The sequence below is a fragment of the Thermobia domestica genome, chromosome 2 (genome assembly GCF_964235325.1).
Source record: "Thermobia domestica chromosome 2, izTheDome1.hap1.1, whole genome shotgun sequence".
Taxonomy (NCBI): domain Eukaryota; kingdom Metazoa; phylum Arthropoda; class Insecta; order Zygentoma; family Lepismatidae; genus Thermobia; species Thermobia domestica.
The window spans coordinates 267,583,560-267,611,294 of NC_137455.1; the positions used below are offsets into that span (position 1 = coordinate 267,583,560).

At 36.2% G+C, this 27,735-nt stretch overlaps 2 protein-coding genes across 2 annotated transcripts; both read left to right on the top strand.

The window, feature by feature from the left end:
- Positions 1 to 4,591: 4,591 nt before the first annotated feature.
- Positions 4,592 to 8,800, top strand: LOC145679418 (uncharacterized). The gene is made up of 2 exons (XM_081749999.1): positions 4,592 to 4,904; positions 5,079 to 8,800. Exons 1-2 carry the CDS (start codon positions 4,592 to 4,594, stop codon positions 8,798 to 8,800), a joined length of 4,035 nt encoding a protein of 1,344 aa, XP_081606125.1.
- A 468-nt stretch (positions 8,801 to 9,268) lies between these two features.
- On the top strand, positions 9,269 to 9,772 carry LOC145679419 (uncharacterized). The gene has a single exon (XM_081750000.1). The coding sequence runs from the start codon at positions 9,269 to 9,271 to the stop codon at positions 9,770 to 9,772; it is 504 nt and encodes a 167-aa protein (XP_081606126.1).
- The last annotated feature ends 17,963 nt before the right edge of the window (positions 9,773 to 27,735 follow it).

Sequence of the window (27,735 nt, forward strand, 5' to 3'; positions counted from 1 at the left end):
AGTTCAATTTCTTTTATAAGAAACGAACGAGTATAGATGAAGCGTAAGATCAAGTCATTAGGCTGCCTCAATCATTTTTCTACTCAACAATTATAGTTTTATCGTGATAGTGTACAAATGTATGTTGAATTACGAAGATTTGAGAGAAAATCCAAACCCAATGAAACCCCAGAGTGTGTGCGTCTCTGGTGCTCACACTAGTTACATTCAGCCTAGTGTTAATGTGTTTCGTACAGCTTCTTTACATTTTAACCCAAATCTCTCAAGTATATTACACTTTTAAGATCCAATGGCAATTCTCTTCAAATAACAAGCAAGGAAAGCAAAATAATATTTTCAGTTGATAATCTATGAGCCATTTATTGGTTTAAATGAACTTTGAAATTTCGACACATTTTAGTTTTCACCTCCTGATGACAGTTAACTTCAGTCGATATGTCTTAACTTCTTTTTAACGTTCACAATCTGTCAATGCACTAAACGAAATACATTTGTTTGTATCACTCAATAGAATTCTTTACAAAATAAGAGTAATGGTAAGATTTGCTACAAGAAAATATCCAAAAATACTTCCGTGTCTAACGGGCTTAGATTCACTAGTATTGAGAGAGTATTTTAGGAAAACCTAACACTATAAACATACCGAAGGAGGTAATGGAGGGTATACAGAAGTATACAATGTATACACACCTAATATTTTTATAGTTCAGTATACATTCACTTTAATTAAGGGAAGTAATGGAGATATAGGAATGGGTAAAGGCTCCCATATTTTTGAAAACGACCGAGCGTCTACCAACCAAAAATTATAGTAGTAAATAACTGGAATCTGTGGAAAGAAATAACAAATACTAGCAAACACCGCGCAAACATATTTATAAGTCAACCCGTACACCACCACATAACACGTTTTCACTTTCACCACTTTGAAATACATTGAAAGAATAATGTCTCAGCGCATCAAATACAATATCCTAACTAAAGTAAGTTGCGCCAATAAAATGCCGAGTTTTTTCAGAAGTGATAGAGCTTGACGTACGTTAATACATATAGTAGCAATGTTTTAAAATACATTGTGCTTTCATATGCTATTTTCTTTTCTTACGAATATTCTGCTTATTTACGCAGGAAAACCATAAACAAAAAGAAAAACTATAGATTATACATGTTAAGAAAGATTTGAAAATAAATTGGAATGCAATTTTATTTTCCGTTAATTTAAGAATCTTTGTAGAAATGTTCTAAACCTCCCATTATTCTCGGTACAACATAAAAAGCCGTAATTTTGTTTGTTCAATTACCGGTAGTGTATTTTTCAATATAAGAAACTAAGACAGAGATGCAGGCAACTGATTGACAAAATAACTTATATTCTATTATATTCTTCTATATTCAATTATACAGAGAAAAATCCGTTTTCCGGACAGCGGTATATTGTACAAATATACGGAATCCTCTTGTTTACTACAGAAATCAGTACGGAGTATACGTTATTCGTATGCTACATAGGCACTGCCCTTAGATGTTTCATCATGCCGTTGGAGGATGTCTGACATTTAACAGTTTCCCGCATATCACATGCATATACTTATGTTACCTTCGTCAGCTATATGTTATATACGTCCATTTGTATGTGAGATCCTGACCACCTACATTGTTTCATACGGAAAGTACGTATAGATGGAACACTTATACAGAAAGTATTATAAAACATGCGTTTTCAGTTATACGTCTGCTCTACGTTGTCCAAAAAGTACAGGAATTACGCATGTAACCTATCTTTTTAAGTACGGCACCTACAATTTTTTTCTCAGTGTAGTAAAGCTTATTTTTTTAATCCGTTTAAAGCGTTACGTTACTGGAAGTTAGTTAGCGACAGCTGTCAACACTGCACGTTCAAATCTTCTTTTGAACGTCGGAAGACCGCAATTCCTCCGCTCTGATGCCCCTTTCTTTCTGTACTACACACAGAGTAGCCCATCACACTCGCAGCCCTGTTGTGATTGTGGAATGCATACAAGCAAATGAGAAAGAAAGAAGAGAGTCTATTTAAAACTTGAAGAAAACTTCTGGTGACTAAAGTTACAGAAAAAAAGAATACAACCAGGTGAATATACTCTAAATATTATGAAGTATGTTAACCCTTTGACTACCAACGGAACACATGTGTCCCATGCGAATAATTCAAACATCGTTGGGAATTTGTTTTTAGAAAATGCTAAAAAAACATGCATCAGATATGACCAGAAGACTGTTTAGTTTCCAAAACTGTGTACAGATGTCGGGAATATCCCACATTAAAGGAGTCGTACATATAAAAGAACGTTCACATTTAAAAAAAATTGTAGTCAAAGCGTTAAGGAACAACAAAGAACACACTATACTTGGTGGTTCATATGCTCTTGTGAAGTACATAAGAGTCACGTCACTGATATATGGATTCTCAATCTTTAATTTATTTATAGCAGTGGATACAACGCCATACTTATAAACCAGAATTGATATATTATTATTAAAATAGAGAGAAATCTTGTCTAACAAAGCAAAAGATGATATTTTCCTTCAGTCAGATTTGAAACCTTAAATTTCTAACATCTTTCACTGATACAGTTGAAACTAATACATGTATCTCTCTTTGAAAGCTGCTAAATGAAATATATCTAAAATACAAAAAAATATTGATTTGAAAATGTTTTTAAGTATGAGATAATTTCTACAAAAGTGGTTTCAAAAGTTTACAAAATGTTCTGTGTAGTGAGAATTCCAGCTAGGAGTTCGGAAAGAAGTTCCGAGTTCCGTAACAATCACAAGGTAAATGAAATTGGGTCGCGATTAAAAACATCCTTTCTCGAAGAAATTTTGGCGCGGGGGCAAAATAAGAATATAAGGGAGCTACACTAGGACACTATTTTGGCATATGGGCGATAGTAATTTAATTATTTTTAGCTCCATGGGCAAGAATTGGTTGGCCAACTCCGGGGAGGCAAAGCATCTAGAAAGTATGCCTGGAAGAAACACTGGAATCAAATGTTTGATCAATGGAATAAATTCGAAATCTGCTTTGTGTCAGATCATGTCGTCATTCATGGAAACAAAGGCACCGACAAAGGAGCCAGAAATGACACATTGGCAGATGTACTGGAGCACTTTTCCGTGCTCGGTTGTTGTATCATCCAATTATTGCGCTTTTATTTGCCAAAGCAAATTGGATCACGACGAACGAGAGTAAGATGCGCTCAGTAACTTCTAGTTTGAACAATTGGAGATGTCGTTGTGTACTAAATATTGAAATGAAGCGATCCTAGCGCGCTTGCGTATTGGGCACTCTCATTTCACAGATTCTGATTTAATGCCTAGCGGTAACTGTGTATTCTGAAGAATGTACATTCAAATGATTTTGTAATATTCTTGTACTATTCGGAGTATTCAGACCTGAGAGAAAGTTTAGGATTGGCTAGTTTAGATTTTGGGGAACAACCATGGACGTTGATCTTGGGGACCATCACCACTGAATTTGATTGGACCGACGTATTTGTATTAAGATACTTATTGATGTCTTGTTTGATGATACCTGACAGAACTAAAATGCATTCCTCAAAAGTTATAGGGAAATCTGCGCCACTGCGGATATCCTGTTTTTCGTAACTTTTCTCTCGTTTATCTGTAAAATCGAAACAATTAACGTTCTCCGAGGCCTTTCTTCTGACAAGGAAGGGTCACGCAGTGGCTCCGCTGAGATCCGAATGAGACAATTGTGTTTGCATTTGATATGTTATAACTAGCTGAATCCCAAAGTTATACGTGCCACCGGGCGGAATATCATGAGTTACAACATATTTTGTAATGTAAGAACTACAAAAAAATACCTGGCAGAATAGTTTGAACGGAGTCATTTGTTCGGAAACGGTTGGGTAAGTGGAAAACTCGGCCAACACGTATCCCATCTGTTAAGTCTTATATTATGTAGTAATATTTTTAAGAACTGGAAACACTGTTTTTACGAAATTTAGATTTCATTTGTTATTCAAGATGGAAAGTGTTGAAGAGAGAAGGTGCATAAGGCACGAGGCACGAACATTTCTTCCAGAATTGTAAAGTTAAGTTTGTTATTTAAGTGCAATGAACACAGTGAAGTTGTTATATGTACTTTGTGGTTTATTTTAAGTGTTAGATGAAAACCAGCGATTAGTAAGGTACAATAAAAACTAAAAACAAGTATTGGAAGTTTCCATTGTTAGAAGACAGTCCATTACCAGTAAAGTAAATGGCGCACGTTTAAGAACATAAGCATAAACAGTTTTTTTGGTCCTCCAGTGCCGAATGGAGGAAGTGTTGTGCCAAGAAAAATAATAAGTGAATCATTCAAACATTCATATTGACTATGTGTGTGTAAAGACAGTGAGTGTTACGAATCAGAAGCAAAATTGACCTAGTGGACTTATCACGCCTACGCATTCAGCTGTGCATTGCAATCTGAAGAAAAACAAAGGCGCAATGTAGCAGTCACGTAGCTAAGTATATTTTTTTGTTTCTTTTTTACTTGTGTAAAGATCTGTTGTTATAAGGACTTCAGGTAGATATATCACAAGCAATGGATTCAAATACTAATTCTCTTATAAAGGCAAGAGGCCTAGCTAAAGCTTCCCTTACAAGAATGAAAACATTTGTTGAACAATTTGGAGCAGACGGTGATGTAATGCAAATTAAAGTTAGGTGTGCACGTTTACCCAATATATTCAAAGAATATGATGAAGTGCAAAAACAGCTTGAATTAAAGGACGAAAACGATGAATACACACAGGATAGAGACTTGTTTGAAGCCACTTACTACGATACTCTTGCAAAAATGACGTCAATTGTTGAAACAGCTGAGAAGGCTAGTAGTAGCAATAGAAGTTCGTCAGGTGATTCAACCGCGAATACAGGGTGTCTAAAATTACCAGTCATAAAGCTACCAACATTTAAAGGTCAAGTTATAGATTTCAGACATTTTCATGATACTTTCAGTAGTTTGGTTGTAAACAATCAGAGTTTAGATGATATTCAAAGATTTCATTATTTGTTGTCCTCATTATCAGGTGAAGCAAGCAAATTAGTTGAGAATATACCCGTGACAGGTGAAAATTTCAAACTTGCTTGGGAAATGATATGCAAAAGGTATAATAATCCAAAGCTAATAGCAACTGCTCATGTAAAGGCATTGTTTTCATTACCAACTGTCAGTAAAGATTCAGTGGCGGACTTAAGGACATTATTAAATCAAACTATAAGTAACGTAAATGCACTTAAGGCGTTACAGTTAGATACTCCTTTGGAGGATATATTGTTATCGCACCTAGTTTTGGAAAAGCTAGATGAACAAACACGTAAAGACTTTGAAAATCAAACAAATAGGGAACAGTTTGCTAGTTTAGAAGAACTTCATGTATTTTTAGAAAATAAATGCCAGGCCTTAGAATTGGTAAAATCTACGCAATCAAAGTCGCATTTCAGTAAATCCAATGTTGTCAAGGAAGTAAAAAATGTTAGTCAATCTTATGTAAGTACTAATGTTTTGTGTTCGTTCTGTCAACAAAGTCATGCGTTGCAAAAGTGTAATGAGTTTCAGAAATTAAGTGTATCCAAAAGATTAAGTTTTGCGAAACAGAACAAGCTTTGTTTTAATTGCTTGAAAGTTGTCAATCATATAGCGAAAGATTGTTCGCTAAGTGCATGCAAAATATGTAATCTCAAGCATCACACGTTATTGCATAGTGATTTTAAGAAATCAAAGCCTAATCATACTGTAAGTGTTGAAAATGATTCTGTTACGGAACCTGTAGGTGAAAAGTCAATGTCTCAAGGACAGGAAGTTGTTAATACTAGTACTTATTGCTCTGTGAAGCCTAAAAGTAATGTGCGTGTTTTACTTTCAACTGCAGTTGTTCAAGTTAAAGATTGTAATGGTAAATTACATATGGTTAGGGCTTTGCTTGATAGTTGTTCTCAGTCTCATTTTGCAACAGAATCTCTCATTCAAAGGTTAAAATTAAAGAAATTTCCTATCAATGTTCCTGTACAAGGTATTAATAATGTAAGTTGCAACGTTAAATACGGAAGTAAGTTACAAGTATTCTCTGCTGTAAGTGATTTTAGTGTAGATGTTGAGTGTTTTGTATTGCCAAAAATAGCGGGAAATTTACCTGATGCTGATATTGACATTAAAGAATGGAACTTTCCACCGAATTTACAGTTAGCGGATCCTAATTTCAACAAGTCTGGTAAGATTGATTTGTTGTTAGGTGCTGGAATTTTCTTTAGTCTACTCAAAGCAGGACAACAGGTGCGTCCAGGAGCATTTCCAGTTCTCCAAAATACAGAGTTAGGATGGATAGTTTCAGGACAATATCAGACGCCAAAGCACAACAACTTCACGCCAGAACATCGAACATTCTTTTTGCACAACAACGATGATTTAAGCCATCAGCTGCAGAAGTTTTGGAAAATAGAAGATATTCAAGAAACTCCTCTATCCAAAGAAGAAAGGGAGTGCGAAGAACATTTTATCGCAAACACTAGAAGACACTCAACAGGACGCTTTATAGTGAGACTGCCATTCAAACAAGAAGTGACCCAGTTAGGTGATTCTTATAAGACAGCTGTTCAGCGTTTACAACAACTAGAAAAAAGGTTAAATAGATGCCCCAAGTTACGCACAGATTATGTGGCATTCCTTGAAGAGTATGAAGCTTTGGAACATATGAAGGAAGTGGAAGGCAACTCTAATATTACTCAAGGATATTACTTGCCTCATCATCCAGTTATTAAGGAAGCTAGTACTACTACGAAGACTAGAGTAGTATTTGATGCATCCGCATGCTCAACTAGTGGCATTTCACTGAACGATGTTCTCAAAGTTGGTCCAACTGTGCAAGACGATTTGCAGTCAATTATATTAAGATTTCGCACCTACCCTATAGCTTTTACTGCAGATATAGAGAAGATGTATCGACAGATTTTGATTGATGAGCGTGACTGTAAATTCCAGAAGATCTTGTGGAGAAGATCAGAAGAAGAACCCATTAAGGTATATGAATTAAAGACTGTCATATACGGAACAGCCTCAGCGCGTTTCCTTGCTACTCGCTGTCTCCAGCAATTAAGTGCAGAAGAAGCTGGTGAACATCCGAAGGCAGCACAAGTTCTCAAGAATGACTTCTATATTGACGATTGTATTTCAGGGGCTGAAAGTGTGGAGGAAGCTTTAAAGATAAAGGACGAATTAATACAAATGCTACAAAAGGGTGGTTTTTTGCTAAGAAAGTGGTGTTCCAACAGTACTGAGTTATTGGAATCCATCTCTGAAGAATTGAGAGAAACACAACTTCCATTACGCTTAGACGATAAGGGTCAAATCAAAACATTAGGATTACTTTGGCATCCAGCAACTGATCAACTTCAAGTGATGAATGGATTCACTCTAAATCAAAGGTCGAATAATAATTTAACAAAACGCAAGATGTTGGGTATTATTGCTTCAATCTTTGATCCGTTGGGAATTGTTAGTCCAATAACAATCGTATGTAAGATAATTCTTCAAGATCTGTGGCAAGCAGGATTGGAGTGGGATGAAACACTTCCTAAAGAACTACAGCAAAGATGCAAGACAGTACTTGAATTCATTCCTTCATTATCAGATATCAGTGTAGACAGAATGGTTCTTCAGTTGGGTACCTTGATAGACATTCAAGTTCACGCTTTCTCAGACGCTTCAGAAAAGGCTTATGGGACATGTGTGTATTTAAGATCCGTCAGCAAGGATGGTCAAGTTACTTCGAAGTTATTATGTGCTAAGTCCAAAGTGGCGCCCATAAAGAAGATTTCCCTGCCTCGCTTAGAGTTATGTGCGGCAGTGTTATCAGCAAAACTTGTCAAAAAGGTAACTAAGGCATTAAAACAACGAATATCCCAGGTGTATATGTGGACAGATTCTATGGTGGTCTTAGCATGGTTAAGAGCAAGTCCAAATAGATGGAAAACATTTGTTGGCAATCGAGTTGCTGAGGTACAAGAAGTGGGAGGGGAATGGAGACACGTCGCTTCAAGTGAAAATCCTGCAGATATTATATCAAGGGGAACAAGTCCTGACAAGTTAATACATAATAATTTGTGGTGGAACGGTCCTCAGTGGTTACAGTGTTCTTCACTTGATTGGCCTAAGACGGAGCCTGCCCCACTCAGAGAGATTCCTGAACAGAAGAAATTAAAATCAAGTTACTTAGTGACAACTCAAGATAATAGTATGATCGAAAAATTCTCTACTTTGAACAAACTTCAGAGAGTCTTGGCTTATTGCATGCGGTTTTTCAAGAATGCTAAAGTAGAAGCATCGAGAAGAAATGTAGACGCTCTTACTTTGGAAGAAATTGAAGAAGTTTTAATCAGACTAATACGAGAAGTTCAAAGTTCAGTTTATGCTAAGGAAATGGCTGATCTTAAAGAAAGTGGAAGAGTTAGCAATAAGAGCAAACTCTTGTCTCTCAATCCTTTCATATGTGATCAACAATTACTAAGAGTTGGTGGAAGATTAAAAATGTCTGAACTTGAATTTGACGCTAAACATCAAATTATTCTACCACCAGATCATCACCTAACAAGACTAATTATGGAACATGAACATAGGCGATTGCTACATTCTGGATGTCAGTTAATGCTAGCATCACTAAGGCAAAGGTATTGGATACCTAATGGTAAAAATGCCATCAAGAAAGTTATTAGAAGGTGTATTACATGTCAAAGATTAAAGGCGTCTGGACCATAACAATTAATGGGACAACTACCAAAACATAGAGTAGAACTAACAAGACCTTTCACAAATTCTGGAATTGACTTTGCCGGTCCTATTTACATTAAAACTGGTACCAGAAGGTCAAAAACAAAGGTGAAGTGCTACATTGCAGTGTTTGTGTGTTTAGCAACAAAGGCTATCCATCTCGAAGTTGTGAGTGATCTTACTAGTCAGGCATTTTTAGCTGCTTTGAGAAGATTCATATCTCGTCGAGGTAAATGCAAGCATATCTATAGCGACAATGGAACTACGTTCATTGGTGCCAACAAGGAACTTCAAGAAGTCGAAAAGTTGTTGCATACAGCTGACCATCAAGAAAGGATTAAGAATTTTGCAACTACTGAAGGAATCCAATGACATTTTATTCCGCCATATTCGCCCAACTTCGGTGGTCTTTGGGAGGCTGCAGTTAAGTCCTTTAAATACCACTTAAGAAGAGTCATGGGAATGTCATATCTCACGTTTGAAGAGTTAACAACATTAACCACACAAATAGAAGCTTGCTTAAATTCGAGACCTCTTGTAGCATTATCCAATGATCCTAATGATCCAGTAGCATTAACTCCTGGTCATTTTCTTATTGGCCAACCATTGACAGCACTACCAGAACGTGACTTACATCAGGAGAAGATTAGTTCAATTCAAAGATGGCAAAGGATCCAGCAACAATTTCAACAGTTTTGGAGAAGATGGTATATGGAATATTTGTCACAACTACAAGGAAGAAATAAGTGGAAGAGAAGCTGTGCAAACATACAGCCAGGTCAATTGGTGGTTCTCAAAGAAGATAAGCTACCTCCTCTATCGTGGAAATTGGGAGTCATCACTGAAGTGCATTCTGGACCTGACGGTTTGGTTCGAGTGGCTACTGTTAGAACTTCCAATGGTTTATATAAACGCTCAATTAGAGGACTTTGTGTTTTACCAAATAATGATGAATCGTAATGTTATTCATGTTAAAGTATATTTATTTCCTGTTTTAGTCTATTTTATTTGTTGTTATGTAAAGTTTGTTTTCTTTTCTTTTTTTAAAAAAAAGGTCTCTAGCCCTTTTTTGGCGGGCGGCATGTTAAGTCTTATATTATGTAGTAATATTTTTAAGAACTGGAAACACTGTTTTTACGAAATTTAGATTTCATTTGTTATTCAAGATGGAAAGTGTTGAAGAGAGAAGGTGCATAAGGCACGAGGCACGAACATTTCTTCCAGAATTGTAAAGTTAAGTTTGTTATTTAAGTGCAATGAACACAGTGAAGTTGTTATATGTACTTTGTGGTTTATTTTAAGTGTTAGATGAAAACCAGCGATTAGTAAGGTACAATAAAAACTAAAAACAAGTATTGGAAGTTTCCATTGTTAGAAGACAGTCCATTACCAGTAAAGTAAATGGCGCACGTTTAAGAACATAAGCATAAACACCATCATTTTTAACGACAAAATTTTTGGGGTAAAACTCTTGGTTCCAGGGTCCCCAGCAGGGTCCCAGACGGGGTCCAACTCAAAATTTTCAAATGGTAAGGGGGGTTAAGTGGCACATCATTTGAAAGCTGTTGTAAAATTAAAGAAAATGCAGCAAGTCTCGACATAAGAAATGAAGTGTGACATTATTTTCAAAATTCAACGATTTAGGTTAAAACGTCTTGTCCCAGGGTCCCCACATGGTCCCAGGTGGGGTGCAACTAAAAAGTTTCAAATGGCAAGAGAGGTAGCCCATCGTTTGAAAGCTCTTGTTAAGTGAAAGAAGATGGAGCACATCTTGACTTTCTACGATAACCCTGTCCAAAATTGCGGCGGGTCAAAATTTAAACAAAAGCTTAATTGAAAATCTGTGGCCACCTTGAATCTAAGATGATCGCTTAAAACCTATATCGAAAGGATAAGCATGCCAAACTGCTAAAGCTAGGAAAACCAAATTTGACATGAATGTTAGTAGGTGAAGAAAATATACGAAATGTTCAAAAACGCGACATCTTGAGTTCAAAATGCCGCACTATGTATCAAACGCATGTCCGGCTCACACCACTGGTGTTGGAGAAGCGAAATATGATATTTACGTTTATGGTTAATAATAGATAGCCACAAAATACCAAAGAGTATAATCTGTAATCCAATATGGCTGTCCGTGTGAAAAATGAGTTTGTATATAAATGTTATTTCTTGGAATATTGTGACCAAACCAACAAAGTTTGACGCAGCTCGATGTACTTAAATGACTTACACATGGTCTGGTACTACTCGCCAATCTTGAAAATGAGACTTTTTTGTATATTTGATATTGCTTGAAATATTGCGATCAAACCAAGGAATGACATACAAATGTAACCATCACGAATACGTTACAATAGAGCCCCCGACTGGTGCAGCAAGTCTTTTATGCATGAACTACGTATGACAAAATTAGAAAAATATCCGAAGGTATTCAACTTTTGTTTAGCAGTATGAGTAGGAAGTCAGAGTTGTGGGTTCATCGCATATTCGTTATATTCAAGTAAATGATGTCGAGAGAACCGTGACGAACGTGCATTAAGAACAAAACATATATGTGTTGTTACTGAATGAAATAATAGTTGAAGTGAATCGAAATTCAATTTTTCTTTAGTCTTCCTATTGTTTTTAAATAGATAATAGAGAAAAATATAGATTTAGATTTGTATTGTTATGAATGACATAGGTTTTAAGCGGCCACCTTGGATTCAAGGTGGCCATAGTTTTTCAATTAAGCTTCTGTTTACATTTTGTCCCGCCGCAATTTCGGACTGGGTTGTCGTAGAAAGTCGAGACTTGCTCCATCTACTTTCATTTAACGAGATCTTGCAAACGATAAGCTACTTAACCCCTCTTGCCATTTGAATTTTTTTAGTTGGACCCCACCTGGGACCCTTTGGGAACCCTGGGACAAGACGTTTTAACTTAAATTGTTGTACTTTAAAAATAATGCCACACTCTCTTTCCTATTTTCACATTTGTCTTACCGTTTCGGATTTATAGGGGTGACCATGGACTTTTCAATTAAGTTTTTGTTTATATTTTGACCCTCCGCCATTTTGCAAAGGGTTGTCGTAGAGAGTTGAGACTTACTGCATTTTCTTTCATTTTACAATTGCTTTCAAACGATGTGCTACTTAACCCCCCTTGCCATTTGAAAATTTTGAGTTGGGCCCCTGCGAGGACCCTGGGGCACTCTTTTTTATCAGAAGAAACGTGTCCTTGAAAATGATGGGATACGTATTGTCCGAATTTTCCATTTACCAAACCATTTCCGAACAAATGACTCGGTTCAAACTATTCTGCCAGCTTTGTAGCTTTTATATTACAAAATATGTTGTAACTCACAACATTAGGCCCGGTGGCACGTATAACTTTGGGATTCGTCTAGTTATATCAAATGCAAACACAATTGTCTCGTTCGGATCTCAGCGGAGCCACTGCGTGACCCTTCCTTGTGAGCTTTTCAGTGTTTTGGTTTTTATTGTTCATATTATGTTGACAATTTTTATTGTACCATTTCTGTTTTATTATTTTAGCGTTTTCGCGGATTTTAGTTTCATCAAGCTTGTATGGAGTTACGTGCTTGTTAAATGTGCCGCTATCGAACTTCAAATTTCTGCTTGATTTTCAGTGATTTATTTTTTAATGAGAAGGATGTGTCATTCATTAACCTTTTCGTGACAGGACGGGATAGAAGTCCCTAGTAACACACCAATCATCATTCAATGTACTAAAGACGAAACAGGAAAAGAAATCTTGGCCTTTTGCAGTTTTATTGAATAGAAACATTTTCAATATGTTTGATCTTCCTTGAATAGCACCATTATACGCAACTTGGTGAAGGTACGTGCTCGATTGTCCTCTTAAATTTCCAATGTTTCGTTTTCGCTCCTGAAACTAACTATAGAATAACAAAAGAGGACGTTTCTCAAGTTTACAATAATCATTTTGCACAGTCTAACTATTATAAATTGATCAGTTAACTGTTGTCCGAAACAACGAAGATTACATTCAATTAGTTAAAATGTTCTTAATATAGTATTGTTTTCTATTCTGAATCGTGAGAGCAATCGGATATCACTATCCGTGGTACTATGCTTACTGGGACACTTCAGTGATATCTGGTAAATGAACATCTTTCTTCTGGTGACCCTCTTTCAATTTATTAGCCAGTCTCTCTATAGTGGACGCCACTAACACCTCCGTAGTAGTCTTCAGGCCCTTTCGTGCATTAACCACTGAATTCAGCGCAGAAGATGCTTGCTTCACAGTGGCAATTGAGGTAACGGGCACCTAAAAATTAAAATAATGATGTAAACGTTAAAGTTTGAAATTTACATTTTTATAACTTGAAATATTTGTTCTTTAAACTACGGTTGCAGACACACAATACAATGTAAAACACTAATGCATCAGACAATATTTAAACTGTGCATGAATTCCGTTGTGGCTGTACAGTTAGCATACGCGCCTTCATCCCGGGAAACTAAGGTTCCATTCCATGTGGGAGCCTACGTTACGCTGTAGGTCAACGTCTACAGCTAAAATGAATATTAAATTCCCAACTGATCAACTGGTGTAGGAATATATCTTGTACGATACGTATGGTCTTGGTGTAGTTAGTGGATGTTAAAACTCCAGTCAATTACGCGTATGTTAGTGTCGTAGTTTTTAAATTTAACGAACAAAATTGATTTGTTTACTTGGAAACAGTGTAAGTTTAAACAGTTCTTTTAGCTTGTCACAATTCACATATGTTAATCCTATTTTTCATTAGCATTTTTCGACTAATTAGTGTTTCTCAATAATGTTTTGAATGCTTTTTAAACTTTAAATTTTTCTGTCTTTATGTTCGATATTAATTTGAAAATAAAATTGAAAGGTATATTAAAGTATGGTTCCTCATAGTCTATCATGTTTTCTTAACAATTGTCACTACTTCAATATTTAGTCTTCACACGCAATTTCTACTTTAATGTAACAGATATCATCCATTGAAAACATAATTAAATAAATAATTAGATTCGTCTTTACGTGCATAATATATAAAGACAAATGTATGCTTGGTCGTCTGTTTCGACCTTGATGTTACTCTAGCATGAAGTTATTTCAAGAGATTAGGCATTTTTTTCTTTCTTTTTGTGTTACAATCGATTCAAAGATGTACCTACAAACTACCTTTACGTACAGATACATAGGTTAATTCATTTATATTGAGCCGAATTTGAATGTGCCATTTACCTAAAAAAAAAAATAGCGTTTCCACCACCAGTTGTGTTCGATCTGCTAGCTTCCTCACCGGACTATTGCCCAGCATCAGAGTTTCCATTGCAGGAGACTGCGTTGCAGCTGGACCATGGATATTGCATCCCCCTCCTCTTTACAGACTTTGTATAGGCCAGAGACAGTTTAGACTCAACGATAGGACAGGCGCCGCTTGAGGAGTCCGAAAGCACAATATACTATTGGGTTGACATCTGTATTCTTGACAGAAATGTAAGAGAAATTGTAGTTTTCTGTTCCATACAGCTACAGAATTTCAGCAATGTTTTCGCTGTGGTTGATACCTTGTCTTGGTGCAATTCAATCTGGTTCAAATCTTGTCTGTACAATTGTAGGGATCAGTTAAGTTTTGCATAAGCCATAATCTGATTGTAACGAGCACTCTCTTCTAACAACCACTAAAAAGAAGATACACATGGACAAGATCAGTAGACAAAAAATATATCAAATAGAATATATACTGGTCCGACAAGCATTTAGAAATCAAGTGAAGAACAGTAAGAACCCAGGTAAGGTTGGCTCAGACCATAATTTAGTTTTGATGAAGAGCGAACTCCGACTCAAGAGGAAAAGAGTGGTAGCACCAAACAAAAGATGGAACATAATCAAGCTAAACAGAGATGGAAACATGAAAAGGGAATTTGCAATTGCGACAGACAAAGAGACGTCTAAGGTAGTTTTAGCAGGTGATCACATCGACTCGCAATAGGAAGCCATAAAAGCAGGGATTACAAAAGCTGCTGACGAGCACATAGGAAGAGAAATGAGAACCCAATATAAACCTTGGATAACAACAGAAATATTGGAAATAATGGAGCAAAGAAGACAGTTCAAGATAACAAACAAACAATAGGAATACAGAAGATACAGAAATCACATTAACAGAGAAATAAAAAAGGCCAGAGAAAACTTGATAAACAACTTGTGCAAAGAAATCGAGGAAAATATAGTCAAAGGCAATACTGAAACCACGTATAGAAAGGAAAGAAAACAATTCGGTGAGAAAAAGAAACGCACAGACATTATCATAGACAAGGACGAAACAACGCTAATAGAAAAGGAGCAGATAACAAGAAGATGGAAGGAATACATTGAAGAACTCTACAAAGGAGACAGAGTGAACGAAGAAGAGATAGAGAAGGAAGAAAACGTCGATGAAAATGAATTTGGACCATCAATTTTGCAGTGCGAATTGACAATGCTTTGATGAAAATGCAACATGGTAAAGCCCCAAGAATAGACCAAATGCCAACGGAAGTGATTAAGAATCTCGGAATAGGATCAAAGAAGAAACTATTTAATCTTATTAAAGAAATGTACATCTCGGGAAAAATAGCAAGAGACTTAGAGAAAACCATATTGGTACCTATCACGAAGAGAAAAGGCGCACGGAAATGCGAAGAAACAGAATGCTAAGTTTGCTTTCCCGTGCATCAAAAATACTGTGCAAAATTATCACACAACGAATAGAAAGGAAAATCGAAGCACGGCTATCGGAAGACCAGTTTGGACTCAGGAGGAAAAGGATCACAAGGGAAGCAATACTGAGTCTATGGTTGATCATGGAACAGCATATCAGAATAAACAAACCAATTGTGATAGCATTTGTAGATATAGAGAAAGCTTTTGACAACGTAAATTGGAGTATCATGTTCAGAGCGTTGAAGAATCTGAAAGTGGATTATATAGACAGAAAAATAATATATCAACTTTATAAGAACCAGATAGCTGTTATAGGAAGAGATCAAAAGGCAGCAAGAATAAGTAAAGGAGTGAGGCAAGAATGTGGACTTTCACCTCTCCTGTTCAATGTCTATATAGAACAAGCTATGAAAAATTGTTTGATAAAAACGAGAAAGGCGTAAAAGTAAATGGTCAGGTTTTCAGCACAACAAAGTTTGCTGATGACATAGCATTGATAGCAGGGAACGAAAAGGACTTGCAGGAAGCACTTTCAAACTTGAACTACCAACTGGAGAAAACATACAAAATGAAGATAAAATAAGAAGAAAACCAAAGTGATAAAGTGCACAAGAGCAGAACAGGAAGAGGCAAACGTATGGCCAGATGGAGGGAAAATCGAAAACGTTAAAACATGACCCTATATAGGAAGTCTTTTATCCTCGGACGGATGTCCTGGGATTTCATGCTGGTACCGTCATCCGAAAAAAAAGCTCGCATATAGTGTAACTTCCATATTTTTATTATAAACTCAGTTTTCTTCATATATTATTGCTTCTTTGTGGTCTCTTTAAAAAGTAGTGTAGTAACGAATAATTATTTTTGAAAAAATAAAGCAAAATAAGAAACTTGTAAGCAGAAACCTTTATTGTTATGAAACCTTAGCCAGTCAAATAACTATGCGAAGAATATTCTGGGAGAAATTAAATAAAAATAACTCGACACACTTCATAGCTATTAGGAACATTCACACATATATATGTGAAGTGTAAAGAAGATCAAGGTACGTATTTATGCTATTAGCACACAACTCATACTTCATGCACACTTCAAATATGCAAAATCAATCAATATGTTTAGTTGAAATTACTGAAAAAGAAAATGTCTATTTAAAACTCCAAGTGTGAAGCAGAGCTTGGAGCGATTATTACCAACATTAAAACGCATTCTATTAGAAGCTGGGTCCGTGGTCAACCGGGTTTAGCGATGCTCCTGGAATTTTAAAATCGAAGATAGCAGTTCGATCTTGAGTTCGGGAAGTTTTTTAATATACAGAAACTTTTTTATATATAAAATTCTTCTTTGAACTGCTTGGAAAAAAATCAGGGGAACTGTCACGTTTCAAGGCTCAGTCATATTTATTCATGTCTATCATTTATAAACGAAAATCCTAAAATAAGGTGAACAGATTTCTGAGTTGGATCTCCTCCTAAATGAAAATTAAGGTGCGTTGCAAAATGATACGAACGATAATAGATATCGTCATATTATGAGATCGGAAAGGAAACGAAAAATGAAACTGTGGGTGAATGATACAGTGTCGTATTTATGTTACGCGATAACAGGTATTGAAGAAATAGACGCGTATAGACGGCAGGGCGAAAGAAAATGAAAAAACAGCGCAAGAGAAGTGTTGTAAAATGATACGAACGTAGACATGCTTAGCGTAACAACACATAGCTAGACCTCTGCTATGAACATAGTGGGCGCTGGACGAGAAGGTGAGATGTATAACAGACGAGTGATAGAAGTGTAAGGTAGTGTTCTACAGCGAGGACGTCTAGGTGAGGTTGCGAGTAAGAGAAGCATAATTGGCTGTGGCAAAGTATTGTCTGAGTGCGAAAAGGGCCAAATAGTGGCATATAAAGAAGAAGGTGTATCTGTTGATGAAATTGCCTTATCAAGAGCTGTGAAACGCTGCAATTATCTCCGATATAAGAAGTGCAAGCGACAGCCACGGCTCACCTCGCAGCAGAAGGAGCGATGTGTGAATTGTGCCAAGACACAAGTGACCTGGAAGAAGAACTGGAGTCGTATCATCTTCAGTGACGAAAAGAAATTTAATTTGGATGGTTCCGATGGCTGGCGATACTATTGGCACGATCTGCGGAAGGAGGAACAGATGTTCTCTAAGCGACAGCAAGGAGGACAGTCAGTAATAATGGGGGGGGGTTATTATGGTACAACAAACCTCGCATTTTCTACATCTCGTATGACATCAACCACGTACCAAACAACATTTGCAGACAATTTGCCGCGTAAATTGCTGGTCCCGAATTGATTTTCCAACAGGACAATGCCACTATCCATGTTGCTGGAACTACCAGGGATTGGTTTCGGGACAAAGGTGTGATTGTCCTGGATTGACCTTCCAATTCTCCAGACACAAACCCAATGGAAAATCTATGGGGAATATTGTGTCGCTCAGTATACGCCAACGGTACCCAGTACAAGAATGTTCGTGAGTTGCAGGATGCCATCATCGCTTCATGGAATCAAATTGATGTAACTCTGCTACAAACGCTGGTAGACAGCATGTTTGATCGAGTGTTCAAGTTGGTGTTACGAAACGGCTCATTTATTGGCTAGTAGAACTGGCTTTTGTATTACGTTCGTATCATTTTGCAACATTAATTATTGTGTTGTTTTGGTTGATTTTAGTTATCAATTTGGTTAGTCGTGGAAATGAATGAACTATCCATGGTCTGTATACATATCCTCCTTGTGCAGCTCTACATATCATGTATTCCATCCGTGACATGCGTTTATTAAAGTTATGTCACATAGTTGGATCGTTCGTATCATTTTGCAACAAACCTTATTAATGTTCCTGATATCTTTTATATATATATATATATATATATATATATATATATATATATATATATATATATATATATAGAGAGAGAGAGAGAGAGAGAGAGAGAGAGAGAGAGAGAAAGAGAGAGAGAATATATATATGATTGTATTTTTCATTAAAAAAGTAATGTAATTCATAATATGGATTTTTATAAAGCAATTGTAACAACCATGTAGAAAATATATACTGCTTAAAATCAAATTAAATCGCAATTCTAGTAATCTATAATATCTTACTTTTCTTATTTATTTACATTGAATGTTTACATGTTTTATACTTTATACCGTGAGTATTAACTGCTATGTAAGACCAAATTAACTATACTGTAAATTGAATTCAATTAGGAAATTCTTATAGTTGCTATAAGAAGAATCGGAAATAGATTTTGCGTAGTAGTGTAATTATTTACCCCGTCAACCTTGGAATACTGGGCACTTCGAATTGTCAATCCCGTCATTTTGCCTATTTCGCTTCAATGTTCATGGAATTCAGTATAAAATTATGGAACATTCAAAACCTGATCTAGCAGTGATGAGAAGTAAAATTTAAATTATTTTATAATATTACCTTGAAGCTCGTGTCTGTGACACATTAGATTCCCATCTCACTTCCCGATGAACCAATTGAATGCATTACGAGAGGTTTGGAACCCTCTTTAGTATATAAGTCCAACTCTCATATAGTCATGTTCAACGACGATAATTCTAAAGTAACTGCTAGCTTAGCCAAGTGATTAGCAAATCGATTTTGGAATCGAACGTCCCAATTTCGATTCTCGACTTCCTCGTTGAAACTGTTATTTTTTGTGAAATTTACGAGGGCTAGTCAAGAAAGACTTGGACTGATTTTTTTCTAGGCAATTTATTATTACTCAGCAATAGGCACATGATCCTTTTCAAAGTAGTCCCCGCCCATTCGAATGCACTTTTTCATTCGAGTCTTCCAGTCCTCAAACACGTGTCGCAGGCCATTCTTTGAGAGGTCCTTCAAAACCGCCTCCGATGCCTTCAGAACCTGGTGTCTTCCACTGCGTACTGGCTTGCTTGCCCTCAGGATCGAAATGATGAAGCCATGACTCATCGCCGGTGACAATTGACTCCATATAGGCGTCTCCACCATTCTCAAACCTTTGCAACAGCTCCCTGCAAGTCTCCACTCGAACGGCCTTCTGCTCTGGTGTCAGGAGTCGCGGAATCCATCGAGCACATACTCGGCTCATGTGGAGGTGGTCATGCAAAATTGTGAAGGCACTGCCATGAGATATGCGTAGTGCGGCTGCCAGATCGTCGATACTGATGCGGCGATCTTCTCTAACAATGACTGCTGCCGTGTTAATGTTCACCTCAGTAACAGCTGACGCTGATACACCTGGTCCACCAGCTTTCGTGATTGTCATTCGGCCCTCTTTAAACTCTTTGAACCACCAGAACACGGTACTTCGTGGCAGAGCGTCATCTTTGTAGGCTGCTCTCAACAGCCTAGAGTTTCTGTTGCACTTTTCCCCAGGCGATAGCAGAACCGTATAGCTGCAAATTGTTCATCTCGTAATGACTCCATTTCTTCTACAGGCGACTTCTAGAGGCGGCGCAGAACATCACCTGCAATAAAAAGTCGTGGTTACCAAACATGCAATGATTCCTTAACAACATTTTATATATATGCACAGCAAGACCCACCCTACTTGTATGCCAAACTATGAAGCTCCAGCGTTAACAGAACTGCCGGGAAAAAAATCAGTCCAAGTCTTTCTTGACTTGCCCTCGTAATATTTGAGTAAACCCATGTAATAATACTTAACTGATTACTCAACTATATTTTATTCTTTAATTTAATCTAGTTTAATTGTCTCTTCATGTTAAACCATGCTCGACAAAATCAGTTTTAGGGTACGAGCATTCAATTTCTTTCCATGATAATTGTAATCTACGATACACATTGAAGTAATAATATTGGCTTGAACTGCTTTGTTACCCAATTAACGTTTCTATGCTGAAATTATATCTAATTTTGAATTAAATATTTATTATAATTAGAATGTAAAAGCTCATTATCTCCAACAGAAATATTGCATCCTCTCTCTCTCTCTCTCTCTCTCTCTCTCTCTATATATATATATATATATATATATATATATATATATATATATATATACACAATTTAATGAGAAAGAACTCAATGCTCGTAGTAATCAAGAAATTGGTTGCAAGTTTATTTAAAATGAACTATCCCGAAATCTTACTCATAGTTATTAGAAAGGTAGCAAGAAGCTTTCTTGGTGGTTTCGACATATTACGAGAAATTGATTAATTTGTATTTCATCGAACAGACAATATCAAACTAAACGGATTAGTATATGGAACTGAATATGAAAGAGGATAAGGCGTGTGTATAAAGAAATGAAAGAAAGCAATAGTAAACGGTTGAAATAGCGACAGGCAGAGAAATATAGTGAACCAACAAAGCGAGTATGATTGATTACGTCAAGTGGTTGAGAGAACTTTCGATACGGTGTTCACCCAAGTCATGAAGACATAAGTGTAGAAGATGCTGGTATGCCCTATGTCTTAACGGATTTTAGGTCAGGGAAATTATTTTATGCATATCAGAAATCTCTTCAACCCCATACTAAAGGCGCAACTTATGATTCTTAGGGATTTAGTTTAGCAGTTGTTCACACAGCATGAGTCAGCTCGATTAGTTTTGCTTCACTACTCACAAGGTTAGTTTGAAAGAAGTCCTCACTTTTCCACGGAAACACAAACTATTTTATTCTTGTGTTATTATGGCTGAAATATATGATAATAGAAATTATAAATTTTTCATGTCCACTTCCTACATTCGATCCTACGACCTTTGACTCAGAAGTTCGAAATTTAAACCACTACACTAATATTCATTGATATATAGCTTAAGGGAAAATCGATTTGAAATGCATGTAGGAAACTGACCGCATTGATTCTGGCTGTTTTGAAGCAAACATTTTCTAAATCCAACTTCAAGTATCTTTGGGAAACAGTAAACCAAAGATTCCAGGTTTAAACAATATAACCAATCTTCGCAATCGAAGTCGAAAGTGTGAATACATGTGACCACATGGTGGTATTATCATTCCATACGTAAGGACATTTTCAATGAAAGAAAAGACACTGAACATAGTTTTCGCAACCATAGTTGAATAAAAAAGGAGAAAGGAGAAAAACCACAACAACGTATCTAACGAATATGAATGTAGTTGTCTTAGAAATTCAGTTCTATTTCTCACGAAAGAGATCGCAAAAGCGTTGTTGTTAGCTCGGTGGTAAGACGCGAGATTTGTAATTATACGATCGTGAGTTCGTTTCCCGGTCGGGTTTAACTTTTTGGTATTTATTGCTATATTCCTCAATGCAAGAATATTTATATAAAATAATTATATTAAAATTAAATAGTTGTATATATATTCATATGATCATTTCAGGAGATGTGGTGGGTGTTGACAGAACGTCAGTATATTATATATGAACGTAAATATGAGTTAGGAAAAGCGTGTAATAACAATAAGTAAATGTGTGTATTGTATTTATCTGCAACAACTTTTAATTCACAGGTACTTCACAATATTCTCATTACAGCAGGATATTTACATTTTTTCAGAGACGACCAATTTTATAATAACGAAATGTGAGAGATTTACATTTGTGTTTATTTAATTCACAACTAAAGTTGTGTATTCTTATATATGCATTTTATTCGATTAATTGATAATCACAGTTATGCACAATAAAATGTACTATTTATTGTCTAATTTGAGTACAGATTGTTTTACTTTTTTTGAAACTATTAGCATTTTCCCCTCACACTTTTCAAGAGAGTGAAACATGTGTAATTGTATTTCGTTAAACACGGCCAACCGGACGTTTTGTAACATAGGGTACAGCGGGGTAATTTGAATAATTTCAGATATTTTCTCATATATCTCGGAAACTGTAATTGGTATTCAAATATAAAATTGTGAACAAAAACTTTGAACCTTACTATCACTTAACAATTTTTCTTAAAATAGTATCTGAGATACATCATTGTGAAATTTGGGTATTCAATTTCCTCGCCGAAATTTCGAAAAACGTAAATGTGAGGAGCAATTTGAATAACGAGTGGGGTAATATGAATAACCAACAAAATAAACAAGTCTTATAGAAATAATGTATAAACTATTTAATAGTTAGATTGCAATTTCTACGGTAGTTGAAATATGCTAGTTTTGAATGAAAAGAAGTAGACCTACATAAATTGTAAATATGCGTCATCTATAGCTACCTTTTTGAATATAGGCCTACACTAAAAAAAATGTTCAGAATACTGTCTAAGGCAAAGGGCCGTAATTGGTTAATTCATCTTCCATCGTTCGTATTTAACGACAACGACAACATATAAACTGTTTTCGACCTTCTGCATCGACACAGACTTCGTAGAACTACGTCTTACAACACTGGCAACGAATCCAGTCTCCCTTTCTAGCAGAACGTTCTGAATAGTAATTAAGAAGGCAAAAACAGCAATTCCTTGTTTGACTTTCATCGCCTGCAGCCATCTTTAGACTTAGGCCTACATTTTCGTCACTGGAAGGGGTAGAGGATATCAGTTGCTTTCAGAAGTTGATTTTCCTGCAACACGACGTCTCTTCTGCACACAAGCTTTTTCTGGGTTGGGAGGCAATTGTTGTATGGGATCATCTATAGGCTTTGTTGGGGAAAAGTTTTGAGTGCCATGACCGGAAAAAGAAGGCGCGTTGTTAAGATCATCTTCCCGAGAAGACTGCTCCTCAAAATGTATAATAAGGTCATACGTTTCCGAAGGGACGAATCGAAATTCTTCAATAGCTTGTGGACTAAACGGGTAGATACCAGTACATGAAAACCCATTAACAGAAGCTGTCCACTTCTAGGCTTCAGTGAACAAAATGCAGAACTGAGATTTACTAATCACTGACCTCGGGTTTTAGTGAATCTAGTTAGTTGCCTCTTGGTGGTAATTGGCTTTAAGGGCCTTAAAAACAGAGCGATCGAGCGCTTATAATACATGTGTTGTGTGTGTAGGTAGGTAAAGCATTTCGATGTCATGACTTTGGTAGAACTCTAAGGACAAAAGTTGTGAGTGAGATTTTGCGTTTTAAAGTCCGGATTTAGGCGTAAGCCTTTGAATATTACTACAGGAGGTATAAAAGACAGGAGGTATAAATAACATTGCAGCATGCTATCACCGTTACATTTTCCCCTCGTTCAACAGATGTTAAACTTACCACCTCTTTTCTACCCTTTTCTGCAAAAATTTTAGGTGTCTGTTATTTAGAGGAAGATTACTTTCGTCCATATTATAAATACGGTTACGATGGTTTATGGATATCATACTCGAACATTAATTTTCCCAGTAAGTCAAAATAAGAATTCGCAGTTTCCTTGTTAACACTACAAGCTTTCGCTTTTGGCAAACAAATATAAAATAGTAGGCCTATAGTTCTAATTTCACTTCTATTCAAATTGCCCCGTTTTGAATTATCCAAATTGCCCCACAGTTGACGAATATTCTATTCAGAACGTGGTATGAAAACTGCTGATTAGTTGACGCCAGTGTACAGTATATCAATGCCCCACATGCTACTGATACGATTATAATCCAGAGCGGTTTCACTTTATCCAATTAACAATAAGGAAAGCTTAAGGAAACAACGTTGAAAATTATAACGACCTAAAAATACACACATTCGTATTTACCTTGCACCAAACAAAAAATCGTATAAGCCTTAAGAACCGAAAGAATAGTTTGTATTTCGACTTCGAATAGTTTGTGTTTCGAAAGAGAGCGACTTCTGAAAACCACCACCTACAAATCCACCACAGGTTTACTAACATGGCGAACCGCGTTTTCACTCCAGCTGGCAAAATGCTTAACATTATTCAAATTCCCCGCCTATTCGAATTACCCCGCTGTACCCTACGTTGTAGAAGAATCAGCTATAGTCTAATAGATAGCATTAGAGTCATTAATTCCAATTTCCAAATTTCAGAATGTGAAATTTTGAAATTTGAGAATTTCGCAATTGAAAAAAGTGGAAATCCCATAATTAAAAATGACACATGACATACATAGTTGACAAGGTTGTAGGAAATTAATCGTATAAATCCACCCATTCATTAATTCAGTAATGGAAGTAAATTCAAATATTTTAATTTTTGTTTTTTGTTTAAGTGTGTTCAAACATTTGCTATATCGAAACTCTGGGGTTTCGGAATATCCCAAAATTAATATAATAAGCTCAATGCAACATAAGTAACAAACATAAACAACAGTACTTCTTCAATGTATTGATCTACAACTATTGTATAATTAAATGGGGGAAAGAAAACTCTGCTTTATACTATATCTATGAACCATAATCTTCTAATCCTTTATTGTAATTAGGGGGCGGGGTGGCTTAGTAGTAGAGCGTTCACCTCCGATGCTTGGGGTCCCTGGTTCGATCCCAACTCGCGCCGTGTTGTTTTTGTGGTGGCCAAACACCGTGCTCATGGGTTTTCTCGGGGTTCTCCTGTTTCCTCCCACTTTCTTCATTCCATCATTTCACTCATCTCTCATCATCACCGTCTCCTTTAGCCTCACCGGCATAACAATGGGACGTAAAATTTAAAGATTTCATTTCAGTTTTTCCTTTATTGTAATTATTTCTTTAAAATGGTATAATTTAAAAGTAATTGACAAAATATATGTTCTTAATTTCTTGTTTCAGGTAAATAATAAGCAATAAAAATTTGTGCTGCGGAAAGAAGGATATTGATTATATACACTTACACACTCACATATTAAACAAAATGCATTTTCGTTTACGCATGTAATAATAGGAGCTTTTATTTCTTTCTTGAATAATAAGATCAAAGTTAAAACCTATTCCTCGGACGCTGAATTAATATCAAAAAGTCATTACTAGTTCTCTTACTATTCTTGTTCCATTGAAACCGAAAGTGCTAATTGATGTCTACCACTTCTTGTTGCAATAAAGGAATAAAATCAGAGACAAAATATACTCTTTCGTATTGATTTCATATCAAAAGTTGCGTATTGCTATTTAGTACCGTTTATCAAATATACGATCAGTCTTGTAACCAAAAAACCTAATTTTCACCACTTCCGATTCGAACAGATACATAAATATTGAGATAAAGCTTATCCTTGGGGTCGGTGAATCTATGCCAAAAAGCCGCTTTTCGATATATCTTGATATTTTTGCTACAAGAAAGTAGGTATTGAAAGTGGAAGTACAAGTAAATATCAATCACTTCTCTTTCCATGCGGATAGTGGTTGTATGATCTTTTGAGTCGTTAAATCGATGGCAAGAAAACGCTTGTTGTTACCTGTTACTGTGTTTGTTGTGTGGCTTTTAACATTGGAACAGGAATGATTTAACTTCTACTACTTCCGGTTTGAATAGAGACTTAATGAATGAGATAAAACCTATTCTTAGGACATTGAATCGAATGCAGAGAACAACTTCTCGACATCTCTGGCTGTTTTTGCTGTGTATAAAACAGTATTGATACTGGAAGTATAAATAACTCTCGAACACTCTCGGCTTTCGTGCGAGTGTGGTGGTGGTATGTTCTCTTGAGACGTTAAATCGATTACAAAAACATTGCTTACCGTTATCTGTTACCATTTTGTTGTACGGTGACAAACGTTGAAACTGGAAATGCTTGATTTCTATCAACGGCGCCGACTTTCCAAAATTTATGTGGGTGCATATCAACGGTAGGACGTGTCAGCTTATATGTTTTCAGTGAAATCCCGATATTTGATTGATTTATTTTTAGTTAAAATCTTGTATGAAAATGTTATAAAGGACTGTGCTGTGATAAAGTAAAATATACCGGTACTATAAGGATAAGATGGGACTGCTCTAGCTCAGTCGGTAACACGGCTGACTTAAACGCAAGAAAAAGGGTTCAAACCCGGGTCCAAACAAAAATGTTATTGGTGCACCGCACCCACAAGATTATTTGTGTAGGTGCCGGAGCCCCGGAGCACCCACGTAGTCGGCGCGCATGATTTCTGCCACTTCCGGTTTCAATAGAAGTTTACCGGAGGAGATGTAACCTATTCTGGGAAGCTGGATCGATTGCAGGAAACTGCTTTTTGGTATATCTTACCGTATTGCTCTGATACTTGTCGACAGACGTACATAGACATTCTATAATGATTCCCACACTTATCCATGACATTGTTTGGAATAACAATAATAATAACCGTAATAATAAATGAGTTTCGTTTCACAGTGCGAATTTAAAGTAGTCTCCCAAGCTATGCGAATGCAATACTGAAACTTGAAGTAGTACATCTATAACTACTGGCTGCAACATATTCTTACTGACTGAATGCACATCAAAGAACTGCTTTTCACTATCTATTTCCGTTTTACCGATTATACGATAAATGTTGTAACCCAAAAATTGTACTTCTTGTCTCTTCGGGTTTGAAGAGATGGATAACTTGAAACAAAATATCTTTCACATGAAATGGTGGCTCAGCATTTCACACGAATACCAGTCTCTTAGGAAATAATGTATGAGAATGAATATTTTTGTATTGTGTTCCCTACTGATGGAACTTGAAATAAAAAATGCATAACATTACAAGTAATGCAATTATATTGCATGCAATTGCACAAATGTCCACAAGACATTAAATTATAATAAGAACACGATAAACGATACAGATGTTACACTGCTGTTTATCTGATTACTTGCTAATTCTTATTTCTACAGAAGGCTGGTAGCAACAACCAAAATCAACAGATGTCTCAACAGTTTCTTGGAGGAAAAGGGAGATGACCTGAACTCTATACAACACATAAATACGTTTCCGTATTATATACAGACAAAATACTGCTCCTCTATTATGAAACAACATCTTTATTGGATGAAGAGGAGTTATGTCGCCATGAACTCGATTCAAGCCTTCAACTTCTTAGGAATGCTGTTAATGTCGGAAAAATGACACTCATGACCAATTTTTCTCATTCCTTGAACAACTGTTCCCGGAGACTAAATTTGGAGGATATTGATGTCACTTCCTAACTGTCCATTTCTTTATGCCAGATATTTTCTCAATAACTTTCGAGATTGGCGAGCCAGAGGGGTGTCAAAATAATAGATGCCGAAACCTACCTTCACCTCTGGTTTGGAGTAACACTAAGAAGGACTTCACAATGCTTCACTATTGCTACTGGTGTTCTCAGTGGTCATCCATAATACATAAGCCGGTGTAGAACAGAGCAGTTTGTTGAAA